We start from the raw sequence: 20,614 nt of genomic DNA on the forward strand, positions 1-20,614 counted from the left end.
CAGCTGAGAATTTGACATATACGTATTAACAGAGCAAAATAAATCACAGCTTTTGCTGCAGCACCAATGCGTGTAAGAATAAAATCAGCTGCATTCACAAACAGATATTAACACTTAATTTTTTCTCTTTCTTTAAAGTTCTGAGATGGATTTTAATGTGGCCTTCATTCAGTGCTAGATGCAATACAGATTATTTTTTAAACCAGTATTGATTTATGTTGTATTAAGTTATTTGCAGATGATCATGCAAAGGGAAAAACAACTTGAACCAATACTTGGGTAGGGTGAAATTAATTCAATTGTTAACTTAACACCCCCTACCCTCCAACCAACCCAAAATAATATAGATAACTTTACCACTTAAAAATAGGTCATCATTTAGAAAGAATTACATCGTGCATATCTATATATATACACCAGCAAACATATGCATATGTTCTGTGGCATATAGCATAGATAGCTGTGTGCAGAACAGCATTGTACTCTAAAATAATTCATCTTTCACCCACTAAAACATCCCCAAACTATTGAATCTTTCTTCAGATTAGCTAGAATTTCCCTCCCTGCCATATGGCCTCCTCTGTAAATACATTTTTATTTCAGGTTACAATAAAAACATTGTGTTATTAAAATCAGATGTTTATGTAAAGTACTAAATATTTTATGCATTTGAAAGTTATCTGAGCATTTTTTCCTGACTACTATTTCCAGTGCAGCTAGTATTTTACATCCAATCTATCTAAACAATATAGCCACCCAGAACACCCGCACATCAATGCAAGGAGGAAATCCAATTGCCAGACTAAAGCATTTCCGGAAAGCAGCAGAGTGAGCTTTGCAGGTCCTTGTTCTGTTCTGTACAATGTTCTTCCTTAGCTCAACAGGTGACAGAACACATCTGCTTTGCATAACAAATCCCTGTAAAAATCACTACAAAAACACCATTTGTAAGATCTTTACAACACCCGTTATTATCACTGAAGCCATGTAAGTCAGTAACCACTTAAACAGCACTTGGTGCTTTCTATAAAAACATACTTGTGGAATTGCAGCCGTGTTTTCCACAAGTAACTGTTCTTCTGCTAAACATGAATGGACTTTATTATCCGAGTGTTTACCGTGGCATAAATGAGGAGAATTTAAAAAATGACAGCCTGCATTCCAAACTGCTGAGAGAACATACATAGAACATATTTGTGAAGCTGTTCTACTTCAGTTGTCTCATGTCAGTATCATGAAAAGCCCAAACTAGATTTGCACACGTGAACATTTAACTTTTACATCTGCAATATGTGATATATCTAATTGCAGTTCTAATGAAAGTTGGCAATTATCTGTTTTGTGGATCTTTTCCCCCCAGATACTACAGTTCAACAAATCAGACTTCTTCATTGGGTAATTTCTCTTTTGGAGAGCAGTTCATTCCTTTAATCAGAGAGAGGGAAATACACAGGGGATTCTCTTCTGTCAATTTATGCGGCCCAAAGGAACGTTTGATCTAGATGATGGCACCTGCTTAAATTGCCTTAAACTTCTGTATGTAAATTTCTAACATAAACAACTTGTTCTTTTCAAAGAAGTTAAAAAAAAAAAATCAACAATTTTCATTTAGTTTTATCTACATTTTATTTATTGACACTGTATCTAAATTTTTGGCACTGCAAGAAAAATAAATACTCTTAGTATTAAAATCCACATCTAATGTTTATTCATAATCACTGCCTGTCTTTAACCACTGTTTATGTTACAAAATTAAACAGCTGTCATTTCTACTCTGTTTAGACACTTGCATCACCAAACCTTATGAAATGCGAGGGGATCAACAGTTCATAGGCAAAGCATCGGCTATACCTTTGCAGTCCTTTTTTTTACTTAAAGAACTATCACACTTATTTAGTTAGGATAGCCATTAAAAGGGGCTTTTTCTAGAAGAGCACAGGTCTTGCACTTTGAAGATTTATTACAGGACAGCAAGGTAGGAGCAGCACTGTTATCTTCTCTCCTATCCCAGTAAGTACAGCCTAGCACAGCACACATGTATGTGATGAACAGCCACACAAGTGGCTGCACTGTCCTTCCCATTCAGTCCAATAAAGGTTTTATCCAACACCTTAAGATAATCATCCTAACTTTACTACCAGTTCTGTTACATGCAACACGCAGCCAGCACAATAGAGAGCACCTGCATGTTTATATTACTGAATCAAATTATGTCTGAGGGCAAGATCTCCAGAACTACTAGATGGAGAGGTCGTATTAAAACATAACATCTTCTGCATGGAGGCTTGAAGTCCCACTGTATATCCAATGTAGAAAAAAACCCGCTTGTATAGCATTAACCTGTATGTTAAAAGATGATGCAGAGAAGAACCTAGCCTTGAACTAAGTATAGGGATGTGAAGATGAGATGAAACAACAACTTTAACTGCTGTTTGGGGTTCTACATATGAACATTTTCCTCCATAGCCTGAAAGTTTAATTGCAAATTACTTATCACAACACCACAGTTCAATTTTCACACAAAGAAAGAACATTACAGCTCTCTAATCATGTAAACATGCAGGTTCAATTCTCTTACCCCAGGGGTTAAACTTCTACATTCAAAATATGCTTCCTATTTTTATTTTATTGTACACCATTCAATTTCAAAAAAAAAAAAAAAGCAGTTTGGTTAATGATGGATGCTTGTCATTTATTGTATGCATAAATTTCATATTCATTATATATATACATATATAAACACAATACAAACAGAACTGTTACAACTGGTATAACATTAGGACTTAGACTCTTAAGCATATATTTTTTTTCTCTGAAGTCATTCATATTCTTGGTAATTCATACACCACTCTATAAATTAATCAGAATAATTTACATACTACTCATCACACATGCACAGTCAATTTCAAAGTGTGACATGCATCTATTTTAGTTCTATTTTTATTAATTTTAAAGTGGATAAATAAAGCAAAGATGGTCGTAAGATAATCTATACTTAAAAGTAATTTATAAGAAAAACTTCAGTCTTTAACACATGTGGCTTTGAAACCCACCCTACATTCCTCTCCTTTTCTTACATTTCTACATAGTGTGTGTGTATGTATATATATATATGTTTAGAATTTCACACTAAGAAAAATTCATCTCAGCTGCTTGCAAAAATCTGTCCTTATGTAAAAACCAGCCTAGAAAAAATCTGAAATTAAATGAGTACTTACTTGTTTAGTCTTCGTTTTTGTAATGGTGTCCGAAATGGGTTTCTTCCTCTCTTTAACAGCTGTTTTAGAAAACAGTTCTTCAAACTCATGATAATCTATGGAAGGTTCTTCAATTTTTTCCCACACAAGTGAAGCACTAGAATCTCTAAAGTTAAGCAAAAGACCTATGTAGGGCAATGTCAAACTAAATAAGGTCATAAATGGAGGAATGAAGAAAATAAAATAGCAGCAATATAAAAGTTGCTGCCTAACTTCCACTAGCAGCATTTTGAGAAGATAATTGTTGATTCTCCCCCGTACTTCTTTCATTGCTGCTTTATTCACACATGACAGTGGTCAGGGTCATTTATATTCACCTATTTTACATACTTAGGAATATAAATAGGCCGTATACAGGCTATGAAACATAGACATGTACACAAAGAAGCAGAAATAGGTATCTGCAGGCCACCTGTGTGACAGTGGCAAGAACTTGAAAAGCAAGAGAAATTCAACATATAGAGAACAGCAGAATGGTTTTACAATCAGTACTCAGAGACATAAAGAAAAGATTAAGAAGGAAATCTTTTCATGATCAAGAATGATATTTTACACACAAAAAGCATCAACAACCAAAATCAAGTATATCAAAGTAAGGGTTATCAGAATAGCTTTATGCTGCTATGAATATAAATTGCCATTTGAAGCTGTCTGTTGAGTGTACAAGATGAGAGGGAAAAAAAATAAAAATAAAATATATTTAGGTCACTGGAGAAAGGAAAGAGGACAAACTGCATTCAGCATACATTCATCTAGAGGGAAGAGGCTACAAAACTTGCAAGCTGCTCCAGAGAGAGACCAACAATATCTTGAAATTTCAGGGGAAACACAAATATGACACTTTTAAAAAACATCTCATGGAACACTTAATGGTACACATTCACCCCTGGGTCTCTGATCAGTGCATAGTATGTAACCCCAAAGGGCAGCTGAGAACACTACCCTCAAAGAGCTTTCATGTACAGATAATATTACTCAGAATTGTAAAGAAAACAGGCATCCCACTCTCATATCCAACTACAGATAAAATCCTATGTGCACTGAGGTTCTCTTAAAGACCTGCCTAGCAATAAATAAAGACCTGCTTAGCAATAAATAAAGACCTGCTTGCAACATACAACACCACCAGAACAGCCATAAATTTAAAACATCACTCCCTACACAACTCTGTGACTTACCTTTTATTGTGTAGCTGAATTCTTGTCCAATAAAGAGGCTTCATTGGCCGAGAAGGCTCTATCACATGTTTCCTGCTCCCTTTCTCCTGATTCATTCCCATTGCAAATAAACCAGATGGTAACAGAGGAGGAAGAAATCCACAGCCTTGTGGGACTGCTGGGTAGGTGCTGCCCTGGACTGGTGCTCCTCCAGCTAAAGGTGGTGGGGCTGGAGGTGGCATCCCCAACCCAGGCAAAGGAGGGGGTGGTGGAGGAACACCAGCACCAGGCAAAGGTGGTGGAGGAGGGACACCAGCACCAGGCAAAGGTGGTGGAGGAGGGACACCAGCACCAGGCAAAGGTGGTGGAGGAGGGACACCAGCACCAGGCAAAGGTGGTGGAGGAGGTGGAGGAGGGACACCAGCACCAGGCGGAGGAGGTGGAGGAGGGACACCAGCACCAGGCAGAGGTGGTGGAGGAGGGACACCAGCACCAGGCAAAGGTGGTGGAGGAGGTGGAGGAGGGACACCAGCACCAGGCAGAGGTGGTGGAGGAGGTGGAGGAGGGACACCAGCACCAGGCAGAGGTGGTGGAGGAGGTGGAGGAGGGACACCAGCACCAGGCAGAGGTGGTGGAGGAGGTGGAGGAGGGACACCAGCACCAGGCAGAGGTGGTGGAGGAGGTGGAGGAGGGACATCTGCGCCAGGCAGAGGTGGTGGAGGAGGAGGGGCTGGGACGCCCCCTCCAGGCAGAGGTGGGGGAGGTGGTGGCAGTCCTACTCCAGGCAGAGGTGGCGCTTGGGGTGGGGATGTCATTCCCAGGCCAGGCAGAGGAGGAGGTGGTGGAGGGACACCAGCCCCAGGTAGAGGTGGTGGTGGTGGAGGGGGAGGTGGGATACCCCAACCAGGCAGAGGGGGTGAGACTCTTGGCAAAGGTGGTGGTGGAGGTGGTGGTGGGACTCCAGCACATGGGAGAGGAGGGGCTGGAGACAACATTGGTATCTCCCCACTTGGCAAAGGTGGAGGAGGAGGCTGGGGTGGTGGCATCATCATGCCTGGCAGAGAGTGGTCCAGGTGTGGCACCGCTGAGCCAGCAGGAAGGAGTCCTGAGCCTGGCAGGGGTGGTGGGGGTGGTACTCCTGCCATGGACATGGAAGTGGCAAGAGAAGGGCCATGTGCTCCAGACAGGGTTACAGCTGGTTCAGGTGCTGGCAGCGATGGGGGAATGCTACATGTGGGCTCCAGGGGCAAAGAAGGGGGATGTTCACTACAAGTCACATCTACAGTACTTAGAGGCTGATGGGAAGCTGGCATTTCAGTCTCTCCTTTAAATTCAAGGGACAAATTAACTTTGGGTCCTGGAAGAGGTGACTGTGGCGTACTCTGTACTGATTGGCTTGCATCCAGTGGCACTGAGATTAGCTTCGGTGACAGAATTAAGGAGATTTCAGAGCAAAATGTAGGCTGTAGTTCTAGAGCTGTCAGTTTCTGAGTTGGCCCTTCACTTCTGCCCCCTTCTAAGTGTGGTGGTGGGGGTGGCTGTGGCAGTGCATTGGCTGAAGGCATTGTGTGTGTTAAATAACCCTCCGTTGGTGACGTCTGTACAGATCTTGCTTGTGACACAGTCCTGGGTAAGACCTCTTCATTTGTTTGAAGACTCACACTGCTGAGTTCCCTGCAGACTGTACGTGTGTGCTCCTTTTCATGCTCCCTCCCAGCAGTCTGTACCTCTGCAGCAGGGAACTGTTTCTCTAGTTCTGCAATTTTGGTCCTCAGATCCTCAATAGTTTGCTCAAGTTGCTGGATAACACTGGCACGCTCCTCAGATTTCACGTCAAAATCATCCTTTGAAAGAAAATAAATAAGAAGCATAAATCAGGTAACATTCATCACTATACAAAAATTTTAAACTTAGATCAAGAATATTGCTATTCCAGAGGTTCAGAAATAACCCAGTTATGACAAGACAGAGGTATCATTTTGGCTAGCTGCATCTTACAGAGGAAGAAGATAGCTTAGAAAAACGATGAGCTTCAATATGAAGCTACCTTAGTCACTATGAGCATGATTTAGACTCTAATTATATTTGGCAAAACAAAAAAACAGCAGCAACCCCTCCCCCACATACTCTGGCCAAGAAAACCAACCAACCACTGAGCACAAGTATTGCAAGCATTTCTGTACACATGGATATGCAGACATGGAGGAGGGAAGGGCACTGCACTGCTCTAATTCTCTTAACTGAGAATATGTTTCTTCAAAAGGATGCACTGTGCATTAAGAGACTCAACCACTACTAACTGCTGGGTTTCAATATGCACCTTAATGACGCAATTCAGATTAAGAATGCAGAACATAACAAATGTTCACTTCTCAAAAAAACAGCTAATCTCAGAACAAAGCAATGCTTTTCACCAGCCACCACACTTGAAAAGGAAAAGCAAGACAAAACTGAGGGAGAACTTTCCTCCCACCCAAGATTTGAAACTCCTCTGCCAAGTGACAGACTGTGAGTAATGTTAGAAAAGCTTCCTGTCTGGAATGGTTATTCCGTATTTGACAGTTTCCACAATTTTATATCTTTCTCTGAAGCATCTGATCCTGCCTGCAGTAGACTGAGTAGAGGAGCCATTAAGCTTAAATGGTGCAGTAATTTCCATGTTTTTTAAAGAAATATCAGTTACAAACTATACTAAATTTATACTAAATTTAATGGCCTTGTACTTTTATCAAAAGATACCCCAAAAAACCAACCTAGTCCAGGAGAACAGGAGATAAGACCAGATGTGATTTTACAATACAAAAATCTTGTAATAAAGAAATTATTTTCTAGCTGCATGCATTTACTTTTTAGTTTGGTTTTTTTTTTTTTTCCTTCCTTTCTTTAGATTTGAAATATTGGTCAGCACTTCAAGAGTTTAGATTGATTTTGTCGTGCAATATGTTTCCCAAGTTACAGCAAAACAATTTAGTGCCTTTTTGTTCTCTTTCGTAAATTCACAAGCTTTATGGATGAGACTGTAGGCTTACTTCATTGGAAATCTTTCAAATATTCAGATTTTACAGGTCTTGTAAAGAAGCCTACAAATAAACATACAATACCTGATATACTAATTGCCTTGATTTGTTTCTGGAAGATGATGTTTTTCATCTCATCTTTTTGACACATGAAACATTTAAAAGTAATTTTTCTTTCTGGAAAATGAAGATATAACTTCCAGCTGAGGACTATTAATGAAATAGATGCATTAATACTTTAAAAATTGTTTCTTCATAGAATTGGTTTTCAAACATAAAATTTCAATTTTGTCTTTATCTTAAGAGTTTCCCAGCTGTCTTAAAGCAATCCCAGAAGTAAACCAGCAGCTACTACATTTAAACCAAATATTATTAGCTTTCTCACCTTTATAAAAACTTACAAACCCCTACATTGTTTGAACATTCTGGAACAGCAATTTGAACCAAAAGTTATGGAATACAACTAGGTCTCCCTACCAAACTTTGAAGAAAAAGTGTTTTTCAAGGAACAGTGAAGGAATGAACACAGCAGACATATTTTAACAAACAGTATTATAATGAAGAAAAAGGGCTGAAAAAGACATATGCATTACAGGCTACTCATGGTGCTTCAGTCCACTCATTTTCCTCTAATACCTCAACACTTTCTAGCGGCAACAGTTCTGTTGAAGAACTTAATTATAAAGAAGAAAGCATATTCTATTGTCCATTATCCCTGTTTCATTTGCTCTTATCCCCTTACCAGTCACCTGCAAATACAATAAGGCCTATCAGTTTTTCAAAAGGCAACATTATCAAAGGAAATGTGTTCAGAGGGTTATTAAGGTCACACACCAGTCTTCAGTTATTTGAGAACAAATCCAGTTTCTCCAGACTTAACTTTCCTAAGCTCCCACTATAAAAACACTCTGCCAAGGGTTTTATGACAGATACAGGTTACCAGTTGTATCTGACTGGAAAGATTAATTCCTGCCACAAACAAACTGAATCCAACAGGATTAGATACAATATTAAATGATACTGAAGAGATTTGTTTTAATGATGGCACATTTCACTGTTTAAAAATTCATCTACTCAGGTGACTGGATTCAACTGTTCATGAGAAAAAGTTAATCCTTTAGCCCTGAATTTCTACCTGAACTACAGGAAAACCCCAGTATTTACTGTTTTACAAAATAATTTACCCTGAAGATCATAAAATTTCTTTCAAAAGAAGTTGCATTTTTTAAAGTTTAGAAGAACGGGCGATCAAGTAAGATAATTAAACACTTCAGACAAGGAAAAAAGATGTCTTGATTGAATTAAAAGAGACTTTTTACCCCATGCTCTAAGAAACAATTTTTCTGCTGTCCTTGAGACATGGCTTTCAAACAACCTGATGACTTGTTATTGTTACCTATATATATATATTACAAGTATATCCAGGTTTTTACAGGAACAGCATATTAAGAACAAATAAGACTTGATGTGAATGCAGGGATGTTTATCCAGAGGAAATTACATACTTAAAATTAATTTTAAAAATAAACCAAAATCAAGCCAAAGCCCCTCTGTATTTTTGTGCTTCAGTAATTATTTTAGATACTTTTTATTCTGACTTTCAGGATGTCCTCAGACTAGTTTAATTAGATTTCTGCCTTTACCCTAGCAAGAAATTTAAAGTGTTCCTTTCGATCAGAAAGGGCTGTATCAAACAAACGTAAGATACAGCACATTTCCACTCTCCTCAACATGGAAGCGAATCTAAAACATATAAGTCCAAACCAAAATGAAAATTAGACAGTTTTCTTCGAAGAATAAGCATGGGAAGACTTAGTTTCTCATACATATAAAAGACAGTCAAAAGCTGTTGATAAGAACCAGAAGACTCAGATTAAAAAAAGTTGACATGATGAAAAGAAGGTTCATTTTTAATCCAGAGGACAATTCCACAGCAGAAACCTACAGGGTTTAAAAGAGATATGAGGGAACTCTGTCTTGCCTAGAGTTCTTACCCAGGACCCAGGTACTGTGGAACAGTCTTCTTTCTGTAAAGAAAGAAAGAAAGGTGGAAGCTTAAGCCTTGCTTTATCCAGGTGACTTGAGTGTGAAAGATGTGAGTAGGGAAAAAAAAAAAAAATCCAGATGTGTGTGGCTATAGAACAGTGCCCAGTATTTCTCAGACAGGTTTTACATGTTCTTCATGCAGTGAGCTGGATGCTTAATCTGGGACTGCTGGCCTGTGTTGCACTGATAGGCTTGTATGTGTACAGTATCCAACCGATCTGAGAACACTTGCTTTGAAGGGTAAAGGTTGTACACTTGGATTTGCACACATACCAAAAGCCTCTAAGCTACATCCAATTCATTCCAATCTTGTCCTACTTTCCACATGAACACATCAGATGTCCAGCATAAAGCTTATCTGTATAGATAGAACACGCCCAGGATCCTCAAACATGTAAAAACTCAGATTGCATCTACCTTCTCTACCAAGTCTGACATCCTAGTTTCTCAATGAGTGACTGAAACCTACAGACTCTTCTATAAGAAAATTTCCATGTAAAAAAACCCTACACATCTGTAAAAGTTATCCCTAGTCTGTATGCATATACATACACATATGTGTCTATATTATATATTTATCTGCATCCATCTCAATTCGTATCTGCTATTCTGTTCTTTACGAACAGCTATAATGAGTCTTTTCTGAAAACAAAAAGAATGACAGCTCTTACTGGTAATTTTGGAACACTTGAAAAATAAAGACATATTACAATTTAGTTTTAGAAATTCATGCTTTATACTACTACAAGCCAACACAATGCATCTGCATTTTGGTCGGTTTCAGCAAGTTGTCAGTGTCATGAAGCTTCCTCTCTGGATGGAATTTGTATTTAGATGCTAGGTTTTAAAAAACTTAACCTTTTAGTGTGTCTGCATCAGCAGTCATGAATCATAATCTATGCTACTACCTGACTGCAAGCACACACAAGGAATAGAAGCATACAATTAAACCTGATTAAGATGGCAAATTTAAGATCCCTCAGGTCTTCTAGTAAGTCAACACCTGGTGGTACTAGCAGAGTCTAGTTACTTGGAAGGATGGTCTTTCCAACTGCTCTGTTAATAAATGCCTCTCTTCTTCTCAAAGTGAAACACTTTCTAATGAGCATGTTCACTGAATGGCACAAAATAGAGCCACAGTAAGAATTTAATTCAGTCAGAGAAATGTGATCTCTATTCAAGTTTCTCTCTCTAAAGCTGTCTCATTTAACAGCCTTAAAAACAGGAGAGACAACTTTTTAATAGGTATTTTTAGTGCTACAGCAATTCTCAAATGTAGTGATGGACACTCGGTTTGCATTCAAACAAAATAGCATCCATCTAATTAATTCTCACATTTCACTTAATCCTCAAAGACTATTGCAGCATTTTAGTTTTACAGCAGCAGAAGCCGAGTCAAAACAAGCTTGCCAATAGTACCAGGAAGAGCTGCTTGAGAAGTAGAACTAGCATTGGATACTGTTTTTTTTTCCTCAAATTATGAGATCGAAGCTTTTATTATACTGCAGGTGCATGTATAGGGACAAAGGATATAGGTTTTCACAACAGTCCATGTTTCTTCCTGCAATCACAAGGAAACGATGCAAAGCTCCCCAGGATAGCACTAAACAAACAAGCCCTGAAATAGAAACAGCATAGTCCACTGCTCTGCCTGAAGTGATCGACTTAATTTTGGTGGATGCAAGCTAATCTCTCACTCAGTGACATACTACAACAGATGGATTACACCAGCCTGCACTGGGTTGGCATTGGGACTATATAGCTCTTCCTAAACTGAAGATCTAGGACAAGTCTAATCACCAAGAGGTTTTGCCATAGCATATCGTAGCTGACAAAACAAACAAACAAACCAAAACCAACAGCAGAAAAAGCCCAACTTAACTGCAGAAATCAATAATCATTGCAATCCAGAAAATTCAAATAAACAAACATAGGATAAGCAGGGAACATGGACCTTTGAAGCAAGCTGCATGCATTACAAATGCCAGCTTGTAAAACTGGAAGTCAGAAGAAAGCAGATTGAGTTTCTTGAAACTTCTGCTCTAAACACTTTGAATACTTTATCTCTGAGCTAAGAGCGTTTCAAAGGATAAGATCCCAGTTCTTTATAGCTCCCATTTTAGTAAAAAATAAAAATTAAAAACCAACCTGAGATACATCAAAGATTGAAAGTTTTCTCTCTGAGATGCAAGACTCTTAACTGAGCTGAAACATAACCTTAGGTTATCCCCAAGTTCTGCTACAATAGGGAGCTCAAAAGAATTTCGTAGACTGCAAACAAGACAAGATAAAATAAACTCTCAAAGAACCACTGACCACCCTAGAAGCTACACAACAGTCAAGTATAATTGCATGTAGTCTTACATAATATTACTTTTAGCTTGCACAAGTAGCATTTTTCAGCCAGAAAATTTTAGACCTGCTTTATTTAAAAAAAAATAAATACAACCAGCCAAAAAAACCCAACTGCCTCCTCTCCCCCCCCCCCCCACAGTTTTGAAGATTTCTCGCCTAGCATAAAAGAAATAACCTTATTAGAGAAGCATGAAGCAGTACAGCATTAGACAATAAAGACTTCAAAAAAGGCTTACCCCATCACATAACTCCATTTAGCCCACAAGGTGGTTTAACTGTTCTATCATTCATGCAGTGTAAAACAAGTAAGTAAATGAGAATGGACATAAAAATAAAAAAGACAGAGGTTGACCTTTATTTAATATAACCTTACCTTGCTTATTTTTGATGTCTTTTTTGGGTGTTCTGCTGTGGATTGCAAATGCTGCTGGACTAAAATTAGCTGCATTGAGGTCTTACAGCAGATAAAAAGATAATAAAACCTAGCCACCTACACCAGCAATCCAAAGGGCAATAGGTACCTTAAGAGTCACAGATCTCCTTAAATTGGGGTAAAAACTGTTCTAGATTTTCTGCTCAGTATTAGACTGATAATTGAAATGACTATCACGTCATGAATCACCTTCTTTCTTGTATCATCTGCCTTTGTCCTGAAATATTTTAACTAAGTAAATCTAAATGGTTTGGGTATTTTTCCTGTGTATCCAGGCCAAGGCAACCACCATTCTCATTCTGTTAAAACACAAAATAAAATCTGGTATATCCTGAACATCACTATATTTGCATATTGGAGAGAAAGGAGCTGAAGTTTTTCATACCAGGCTTTTTCTTGATTTTTGATTCAACTTGAGATTCACCAGCATCCCGGGAATGAGTCTCATGTAAACTGTCTCATTCTATTATTATTATTTGTGTTCTTTATATACAGAAACTATACTAATTTTTATGCTACAAATAATAGTAAGAATTCTACTATCCAAAATGTCAACATTAATAATCTAAATTTGAAGGACGTGTAATGCTTTTAATCTCCAGTACTGGAGAACAAAAAAAACTAATGAGTTTCCAGGTGAACTTTGACACATCCTGATAAGCAACTGTCCAGGCTATGATGTTTCTACACAGTACTTGCCCTTTTTATCCAGGAGTTCAGCCAGACCACAAAATGGGAGGTTCACATGTTGCTTTTATTTCAGGCTTCCAGCAGGGAATAAGCAGCAAAAAAATATCCACAGTAAGAATAAATCTTTGTGGAAAGGGATGAATAGTCTTCACTGCCCTGAAACATGAGCCTGCTACTCACAACAGAAAACGTTTAGAGAAATGGAATCAGAGACTTCACAAATATATCCATGAATATGCTGAAAGCAAAGGGCTGGAGGTCAGTCAGCTTCTCAAATTCTTTAAAGGTGTGAAGGCTATATTAAAAGCAAAACTGTATCATTTTGCATGAGAGAACATTGAATAAAACCAATCACAATCAAATCATCAAAGATGAGTTTTATGTTTTCAAAGGTTAAGTAAATTTTTTTGGTATCATGGACAGTAGAAAGAAATCATTTGTCTCTTCAGAACAAGTTTAATTTTGAAAACAAAGTAATTAAATATTCAGGAATATGAAAGCTAATTTTTGTCAGTAGTTTTGTTCTTATTCTGTAAGGAACAAATAAGAAGAAAAACGTACTTAAAAATATAGAAAATAAATGGTTTTATTCATACTGACGTAAAATGGACAGCATAATAAAACCTGCCTTTTGATCTGACTTTAAGTAGAAGTTAAACCAGATAGACTGTTTTGTATCCAAAGAGTAGAAATTCTTCTCAGCTTTACTTTTAGGTTCTCTTTCAGGTATGCCAATGGAACTGTTGGAACAAGTGCAGAGGAAGACCATGAGGATGATCAGGGGGCTGGAGCACCTCCCGTATCATGATAGGCTGAGAAAGTTGGGGCTGTTCAGCCTGGAGAAGAGAAGGCTGCATGGAGACCTCATAGCAGCCTTCCAGTATCTAAAGGGGGGCTATAGGGATGCTGGGGATAGACTCTTCATTAGGGACTGTAGTGACAGGACAAGGGGTAACGGGTTAAAACTTAAACAGGGGAAGTTTAGATTGGATATAAGGAAGAAATTCTTTACTGTGAGGGTGGTGAGGCACTGGAATGGGTTGCCCAGGGAAGCTGTGAATGTTCCATCCCCGGTGGTGTTCAAGGCCAGGCTGGACAGCATCTTAGATGACATGGTTTAGTGTGAGGTGTCCCTGCCCATGGCAGGGGGGTTGGAACTAGATGATCTTAAGGTCCTTTCCAACCCCATTCTACAATTCTACGTTTATGGTTGTGTTTTTTCTTTATTTTGGCTTGTTCGGATTTGTGTGGGTTTTCTTTTTAAATAATTTTTGATATTTTTAAGTCAAAGAAATATCCATTTTTTACTTAGAAAAACATTTCTTATCTCTTCTACACACAAGGTCCTGTAGAAATTCTCAAAATCTACACCACCGTAAGGTAGCACCTGATCTTTAATGCTGAGAGAAATAAAATTATTTAATCTTTACAACTTGGTTCACTTTTGACTGGAATTTTCTCTCAAATAGGCTAACCCAACTTGGCAATTGAGATCAGTTTGCTCTGCTAGGAATGCCACAGGAAGAAGTTTTATTTCAGTGACCAGATATTCTTTGAAGACATTTATGGAATGTGCATCTGTATGCGTATGTTTGTATACATACACATATGCACACACATGCACACAAACTTATATACACACTTTTTCATGCTGCTCTCTTGTATTTAACATAATTTCTCCATCTGTTCAATTCAATTTCTATGGAGTTCTTCTAAAAAGTTTGGAAGGTAGGTAAATACTTTAGTACCTAAAATACTTCATGTAATCCAAATACAGTATGGTACCACTGAGTACACAAAACCTCTTTGTTTTCACTTGTCTCCAAAAGGGGAGAGGAATTACATATGTAAATAATCAAACTTCCAATTTAAACCACATTCTGGAAGAAGAGGAATTTATAGATTTTCATCTGAAATACAATGTCAATTTTAGAAAGAGAATTTAAGAAAAATCAACCGTATTTTAACAATTAATAAATACAGATCTGTTAAAAATTTTGCTCTGACCAGGAATGCATAGATGGAATGAAAGCTATCTCAATTTGCCTATTTTCACAAGTAAAAAGAATGAGGAGTCAGAGGAGAAAATGGAAAACAATTTGAAACTGTATTTTCAATAAATGTATGCCTATTGTGCATTTACTGCTCCCTCAGAGAAATGACAGTGCCCTACTAGGGTTTTACAAGAAGCTTGCTGTAAAAGGCAAGACAAGAAACATACTAACACTCAGAATCATACACATACAGACAGAAAAGAAGCAATTCTTCCTATCCAAGACCTATCCCATAGAATAATTCATCTTCTGAGAAAAAAGGAGAAAGTCTCTTACAGTATAGCCAAGATCTTAAGTACCACCAGAAGGTAATTCAGGTTAAAATAAATAAATTCATCAGTTTTACTCTCATTTCTCCTTGCTTTCCCATCAAAGAAAGAAGAAAGGGAAGACTGTAAATCCTAAGTTAGCTTCCATTGCATAGAATTTACAAACATATTGTTCAGACATAACAGAATTATTATTGCCTGAACCTGGAAGTTGGTGCTACTTGTAGTACCTAAAATGACAAAAAATCTGTCTGATTTTGTCCAAGTTAAAAGCATGTTTAAAATGGAAGAATGCAGAATGTCCATTATAATTACAAGATGCAAAAATTTTATTATGCTCTGCCATATTCTCATAAAATTTAGTGATATAGAAGTAGTGAAACTAGGTAAATCACTTGAACCCAACCAGTAGATGCTTGAGAATTTTAACCACTGCTTGAAAACACACAGTATTTGACTTACAGGTAACTCGTGGGAAATATATGTGCTTCAGAGCATGCATTTTTATCTAAGCTGTTATTAAAACAACACATCAGAAACATAGCAAGGCTTATCATTTTACCACTAACTAGGCAAAGCAAAAATTAGTATTAGTATTACCACATACCCATCCTCAGAGGTGAGGAAAGTCCTGAGAAAACAAGCCAAACATCCGAGCTAGCTTTGCTTGGAGAAGGGTGCTGGTACAGAAGGGACTGGACAGCATGACCTCCTGATGTCTATTCAGCCCTAAATTATGCTATGATTTTTATGTTATTCCAGAGCTATGATTGTGGTATCATGCCGCATATCAAAGTGGAAGAACACAATAAAGAGCATTTCAAATTGAAATGAACATGTAAGTTAAACTTCATCTTGACATGAACATCAAGAACACAGGTCAGAACAAAATAAATTTTAGTCTCACAATGGCCAGGAGGAAGAGTGCAAGAATGTGCTATTGTCACTCCAAAGAAAATTATACCAACATATTGTTCCTTTTAAAGAAGCAAATACTGCCTTCAAGCAAAATAACGGAAGTCAATCCAAGTATTGTGAAGTCTGAATATAATACAAAATACTAACATTTGTTCTGAGAATTAACTGCTTTTATTTTTCTACCACACAGGCTTGACATGCTATACTCCTTTTTTGATTTTTATTTAAATATGGAGCCTATGATTTATACTCCATGTCAATTAATCAATCAAAATTATGTCTGATGCAGTTTTGCCCCCCTCTTTTTTTTTTTTCCTTTTATTAATCTCTCTCTCATCAGGACTAAATGGAAAAGATTCAGGCTTATGGCTGAAGAAATGAATTTTGTATCCAACAAAAAAATCGATCCTATTTAAATGATAGTAATTCAGCAGTAAAACTTTTAAATTATCACTACAGCCATTCAGAAGTTTTACAGCTATTTACAGATTAAATCAAATGTGTTCCTTTCACTATTTACAAAAACAAAAACCAAACCAAACAAACAAACAAAAAAACACAATCAAAAAACAGTGACAGAACAGAACTATCTAAACATCTAATGTTTCAAGATTTTTGCTTTATTTATTTTTTATTTTTTTTTTTGTTATCATTGATTTACATTTTACTGTCTCTCAGAGATGCTCCAATTACTCTCCTTGGTCAGATTAAACAGAGTAAGTGTGCATACTTTTATTAACCACCAGAAGGACACCACTTTCTGATTTATTAAAAGAAAATAATTAATTCATATTCTCACTGTAGGGTATCTGCAGGATCACACCCCTTCTTCCTCCCCCGCGTCCCCCGGCCCCCCGCCGTAACGGTTTGCAAGTGCCTTGCACAGCCCATTCAAAAATACTTAACTGCCATCTAGTGGCTGAGTAGGCAGACTTCTCTATGGTGTTTTTCTGACTAATTAAATAATTCTCCCTTCATTTCTAATATTTCCACTTGCATTCTCAACCTTCCTTCAGGGCCTAAGAATCCCAGCATTCTCATAAGACAGTGTTTTAATAACAAAGTTCCATTACTAGTTATACAGGAAGAACAGACTAGAACAACCTCTGTTTAAATTATGTAGAGATCTCAACTAGGAGAGCCTCACTTGATATTGTAAAAAAGTTCAATTAATTCATCTGCTACAGTTCTAGAACATGAAAAATCTATTAATGCTTATTAGGCTTTCTAAAAACAACCAAAAAAAAAAAAAAAACAACCTAAAAATTGCATTATATTTAAGTTGAAAAATTTTAAGAATCAAAGGCAGATTTCTATCAATAAAGTTGGAAACTTCTGTGCAAAAACCGTATTTCATGAATATGAACATAAAAAAATTGAGCATACTTGATTTGAAGTTATCATGGCCTGGAGTGAAGTTTGACAAAAGTTAGACTCCCCTTTATTTCTTGAGTAAAGTGGTCTGCACTTCAGCAGTTCATATGACCCCAGCAGTACAGTATTCTGCCAGGTTTCTATCATCTCTGGTTTCACACAAATTTTGTTTCCTTTCTGTTCATTTTTAATAAAGTATAATTTATTCTCAGGGCTAACAAGAAAACACTATGCCTCCATGTGCTTCCTGACATTCACCCACTTTCAGATATCTCAATTCTAATACCTCATGTTAGATGTACAATTAGAACATGATCTGCACATCACAAATTGCAAGTCTGGCTTTATTTATGCAAGATAAGGACAAAACAGATTTATATCTCTCATTTTTTTAGCTTTGTGTTTTTTGAGATTTCTGATGATGCTGCAGGAAGTTTACATTGATACTCCTTAAAACAATATATCCAGTTCTATTTGTCAGACAGAGATCATGAGTTAGCTATAGTATTTACTTTGAAAAAACGCAGTAAGTACAGACTTCACTATTATTTGATTAATTTAGAAAAATTTCAAAAACAGTTTGCTTTTTTTATCCTCCTTTCTTTCCTCATATAGTTTTGAAACTGAATACAGTTTTGTAGGAAAAGAATTATTTTAGAACTGTTCACTGCCTCTCCAAGTCTTCTCTTCCCCCTTACAGAAGGTAACCCAAGTAATGAAGGGATGGAAGACGAGTGATCCAGGTTCCCAGAATCACTAGCTCCTTCTAAATGGATATCTCAAGGAAGAGCACATAGAAAGAAGCAGTGTAAAAAGAGCCACAGCCACAGAATGGTTTGGGAGTGCATAAAGGAAGAGTTCCCTATTTTCCATCAACTTCAGTTGAACAAAATTGTTAATCAGTCTCATCTAGAGTTTACCTTACCTTGATGAAAGCTATGTAATACCAAAACAAAATAAGTTTTAAAAATCTCCTTTTTTTTTAATATTATTCTTTTTGTATGTGTAGTAGAATTATTTCACATTTCAGAAAAATCTTACCTTTACCTTCCTTCTCTTTTCACCTGTGAAGAATCATCTTTCTGAAATTTCATTGAAGAGTTTTGAGCAGTGTGTCTGTTTCCTATACAAAGTCTAGCTATGATATTTTATAATAATGAAAAGTAAATCCCAATTTCACTAATTTTTTTTCTAAAAACACTCATTATTTATTTATCTTACAGGATTTTGCCACCTTTTTTCTTGTATCGCTAAGAGTCAAAATCAGAACATTTCGAAAGTCTGAAAGGTTGTGTAAAAAAAAGTGTGGTAGTTGAGAATACTTTGGAGACATTCCAAGATTCAGATTTATAATATTTTCAAAATAGGAAGTATATTCAACATGGCAAAACTTGTCCTGTAATTTAAGGTTTTTAAGGGTAGCATCATTTCCCTATGATATTGTTGGAAAGTGCACCAATAGAACACGCAGTAGAAATCTGTCTTCATTGCCTGAGAAGTGCCAAAATTTGGTCTGGCTGTTACTACCAGTTGAAGTATGTGGCGTTCAAAGAAACAATATAATTTTTGTTGAGGGTTTATTCGTTGGTTTAAATGGGGTAAACCAAACCAAAGTAAACATCAGACCCGGAAATGATACAGGCATAAGTATTTTTTGATGGCAAGCTTTTCCGCAGTAAATATAGGTTAAATACTTAGTTTACACTATCTCATAACCAAACTGCTAGAAATTGGAGCAGTCTGGCAAAACTTCATCTCCTGAAACAGGATTAGAGACTAGGCTTACTCAATGGCATGAAGAATTCATTGTATCCGGATACTGACCTTTAAATAAACGTAATAAGGGCTTTCTTTTAAAATCTGTGTGATACTCAGAATAGACACTTTTCACGAACTGTTGAAAAAAAAAAAAAAAGGAGGAGAAAAAAAGAAAAAGAAAGGGAAGAAATTTCAAGAAAACAAAGAATATAAGTGACTTCCAAACAACTTTAATTTTTCAGTTCTGTGATGTCCCACTACTAAACCAAAGCCTAGTTTTCATGTATTCATTTTCAATTATAGGATTTTTTTTTTCTTTTTTTTTCTTCTTCTTCTTTCTGCTAAGGGTCTGTTTTTATCTACCATGTAAACAAAATCAAGCAAACCTGAAAACTGAGTTAAACTGCAGGGAAAATTACAAGGGCAGCAAAAAAAAATCAGGGGTGTGAAACAAAAGGTAATTGGCTCTTGCACAAAAGTACTGCTGTCAAATCTAAATACCAGGTTTGAAGCTGGAGTTTCTAAATTAGAACAATCAGTTTTTCTCTTCTTCCTTCACTAAAGGAGCTAGGTCTAACAGAGCTTTCTCTGTTCATACTGGGAAGACTAAGCAGACATTGTTGCTCCTCTTTGGGATTTCAAAACCAGGACTTGAAATGGCTGCCATTTTTTATTATGTTTCCTTTCTGCACTAAAACCAAACACACCCCCAATGCCTTTTTTTTTTTTTTCATTGTTATTTAAAAAAAAAAAAATCAGCTATCTTGGACTCGAAAAAACTGTCTTAAAAACGTTAGGAAATTATGCTGCAAAATAGGAAGGTTATGTCTAACATTGTAAAGGTAAGAAAACAAAGAGGATAAAAAAAGTCTCTTCCAGTGACAAGAAAATGTAGAATCCAACCTTCTAAGTAAGTGTGTTACTTCTACTTTTAATTTAGAATTATTCTCTTTTAGTCAATAACATGTAACATTTACATTTGTTTCTATGTCAATATTGACCATCTCCAATTATTTTAATAGCAGGTGGAAAATGTCTTTTCCTGTGGAAAGAAGAAGGAAGATGTCTGTAAGTAGAATTAGTTGATCAGTTTCAAATTATATGCTAGGGTTCACTTTCTTGTCATGTATCAAAAGAAAAGAAAAATTACCTACTTGGCTAACTTCAGCTAATGCTTGCTTTCTTCAGAAAAAAAAAACTATGGACAAACTAGACAAAGAATAAAAGAGGCTAGATGTCTAATAGAAATATTTCATAGTCTTTCACCACTTTTTTTAAAGTACAAA

General features: G+C 36.8%; 1 protein-coding gene across 1 annotated transcript in view; it reads right to left on the minus strand.

Moving 5' to 3' along the window:
• The window catches only part of FMN2 (formin 2), a gene marked incomplete at both ends in the record, with an annotated part of 160,041 nt that overhangs the window by 98,760 nt on the left and 40,667 nt on the right, over window positions 1–20,614 (minus strand). Inside the window, 3 exons of the mRNA XM_080615867.1 lie at window positions 3,219–3,363; window positions 4,436–6,258; window positions 9,426–9,458. Coding sequence (XP_080471993.1) covers window positions 3,219–3,363; window positions 4,436–6,258; window positions 9,426–9,458 — 2,001 coding nt within the window. The remainder of the gene's footprint in view (window positions 1–3,218; window positions 3,364–4,435; window positions 6,259–9,425; window positions 9,459–20,614) is intronic.

This window comes from Psittacula echo (genome assembly GCF_963264785.1).
Source record: "Psittacula echo genome assembly, chromosome: 4".
In the NCBI taxonomy this organism is placed as follows: domain Eukaryota; kingdom Metazoa; phylum Chordata; class Aves; order Psittaciformes; family Psittacidae; genus Psittacula; species Psittacula echo.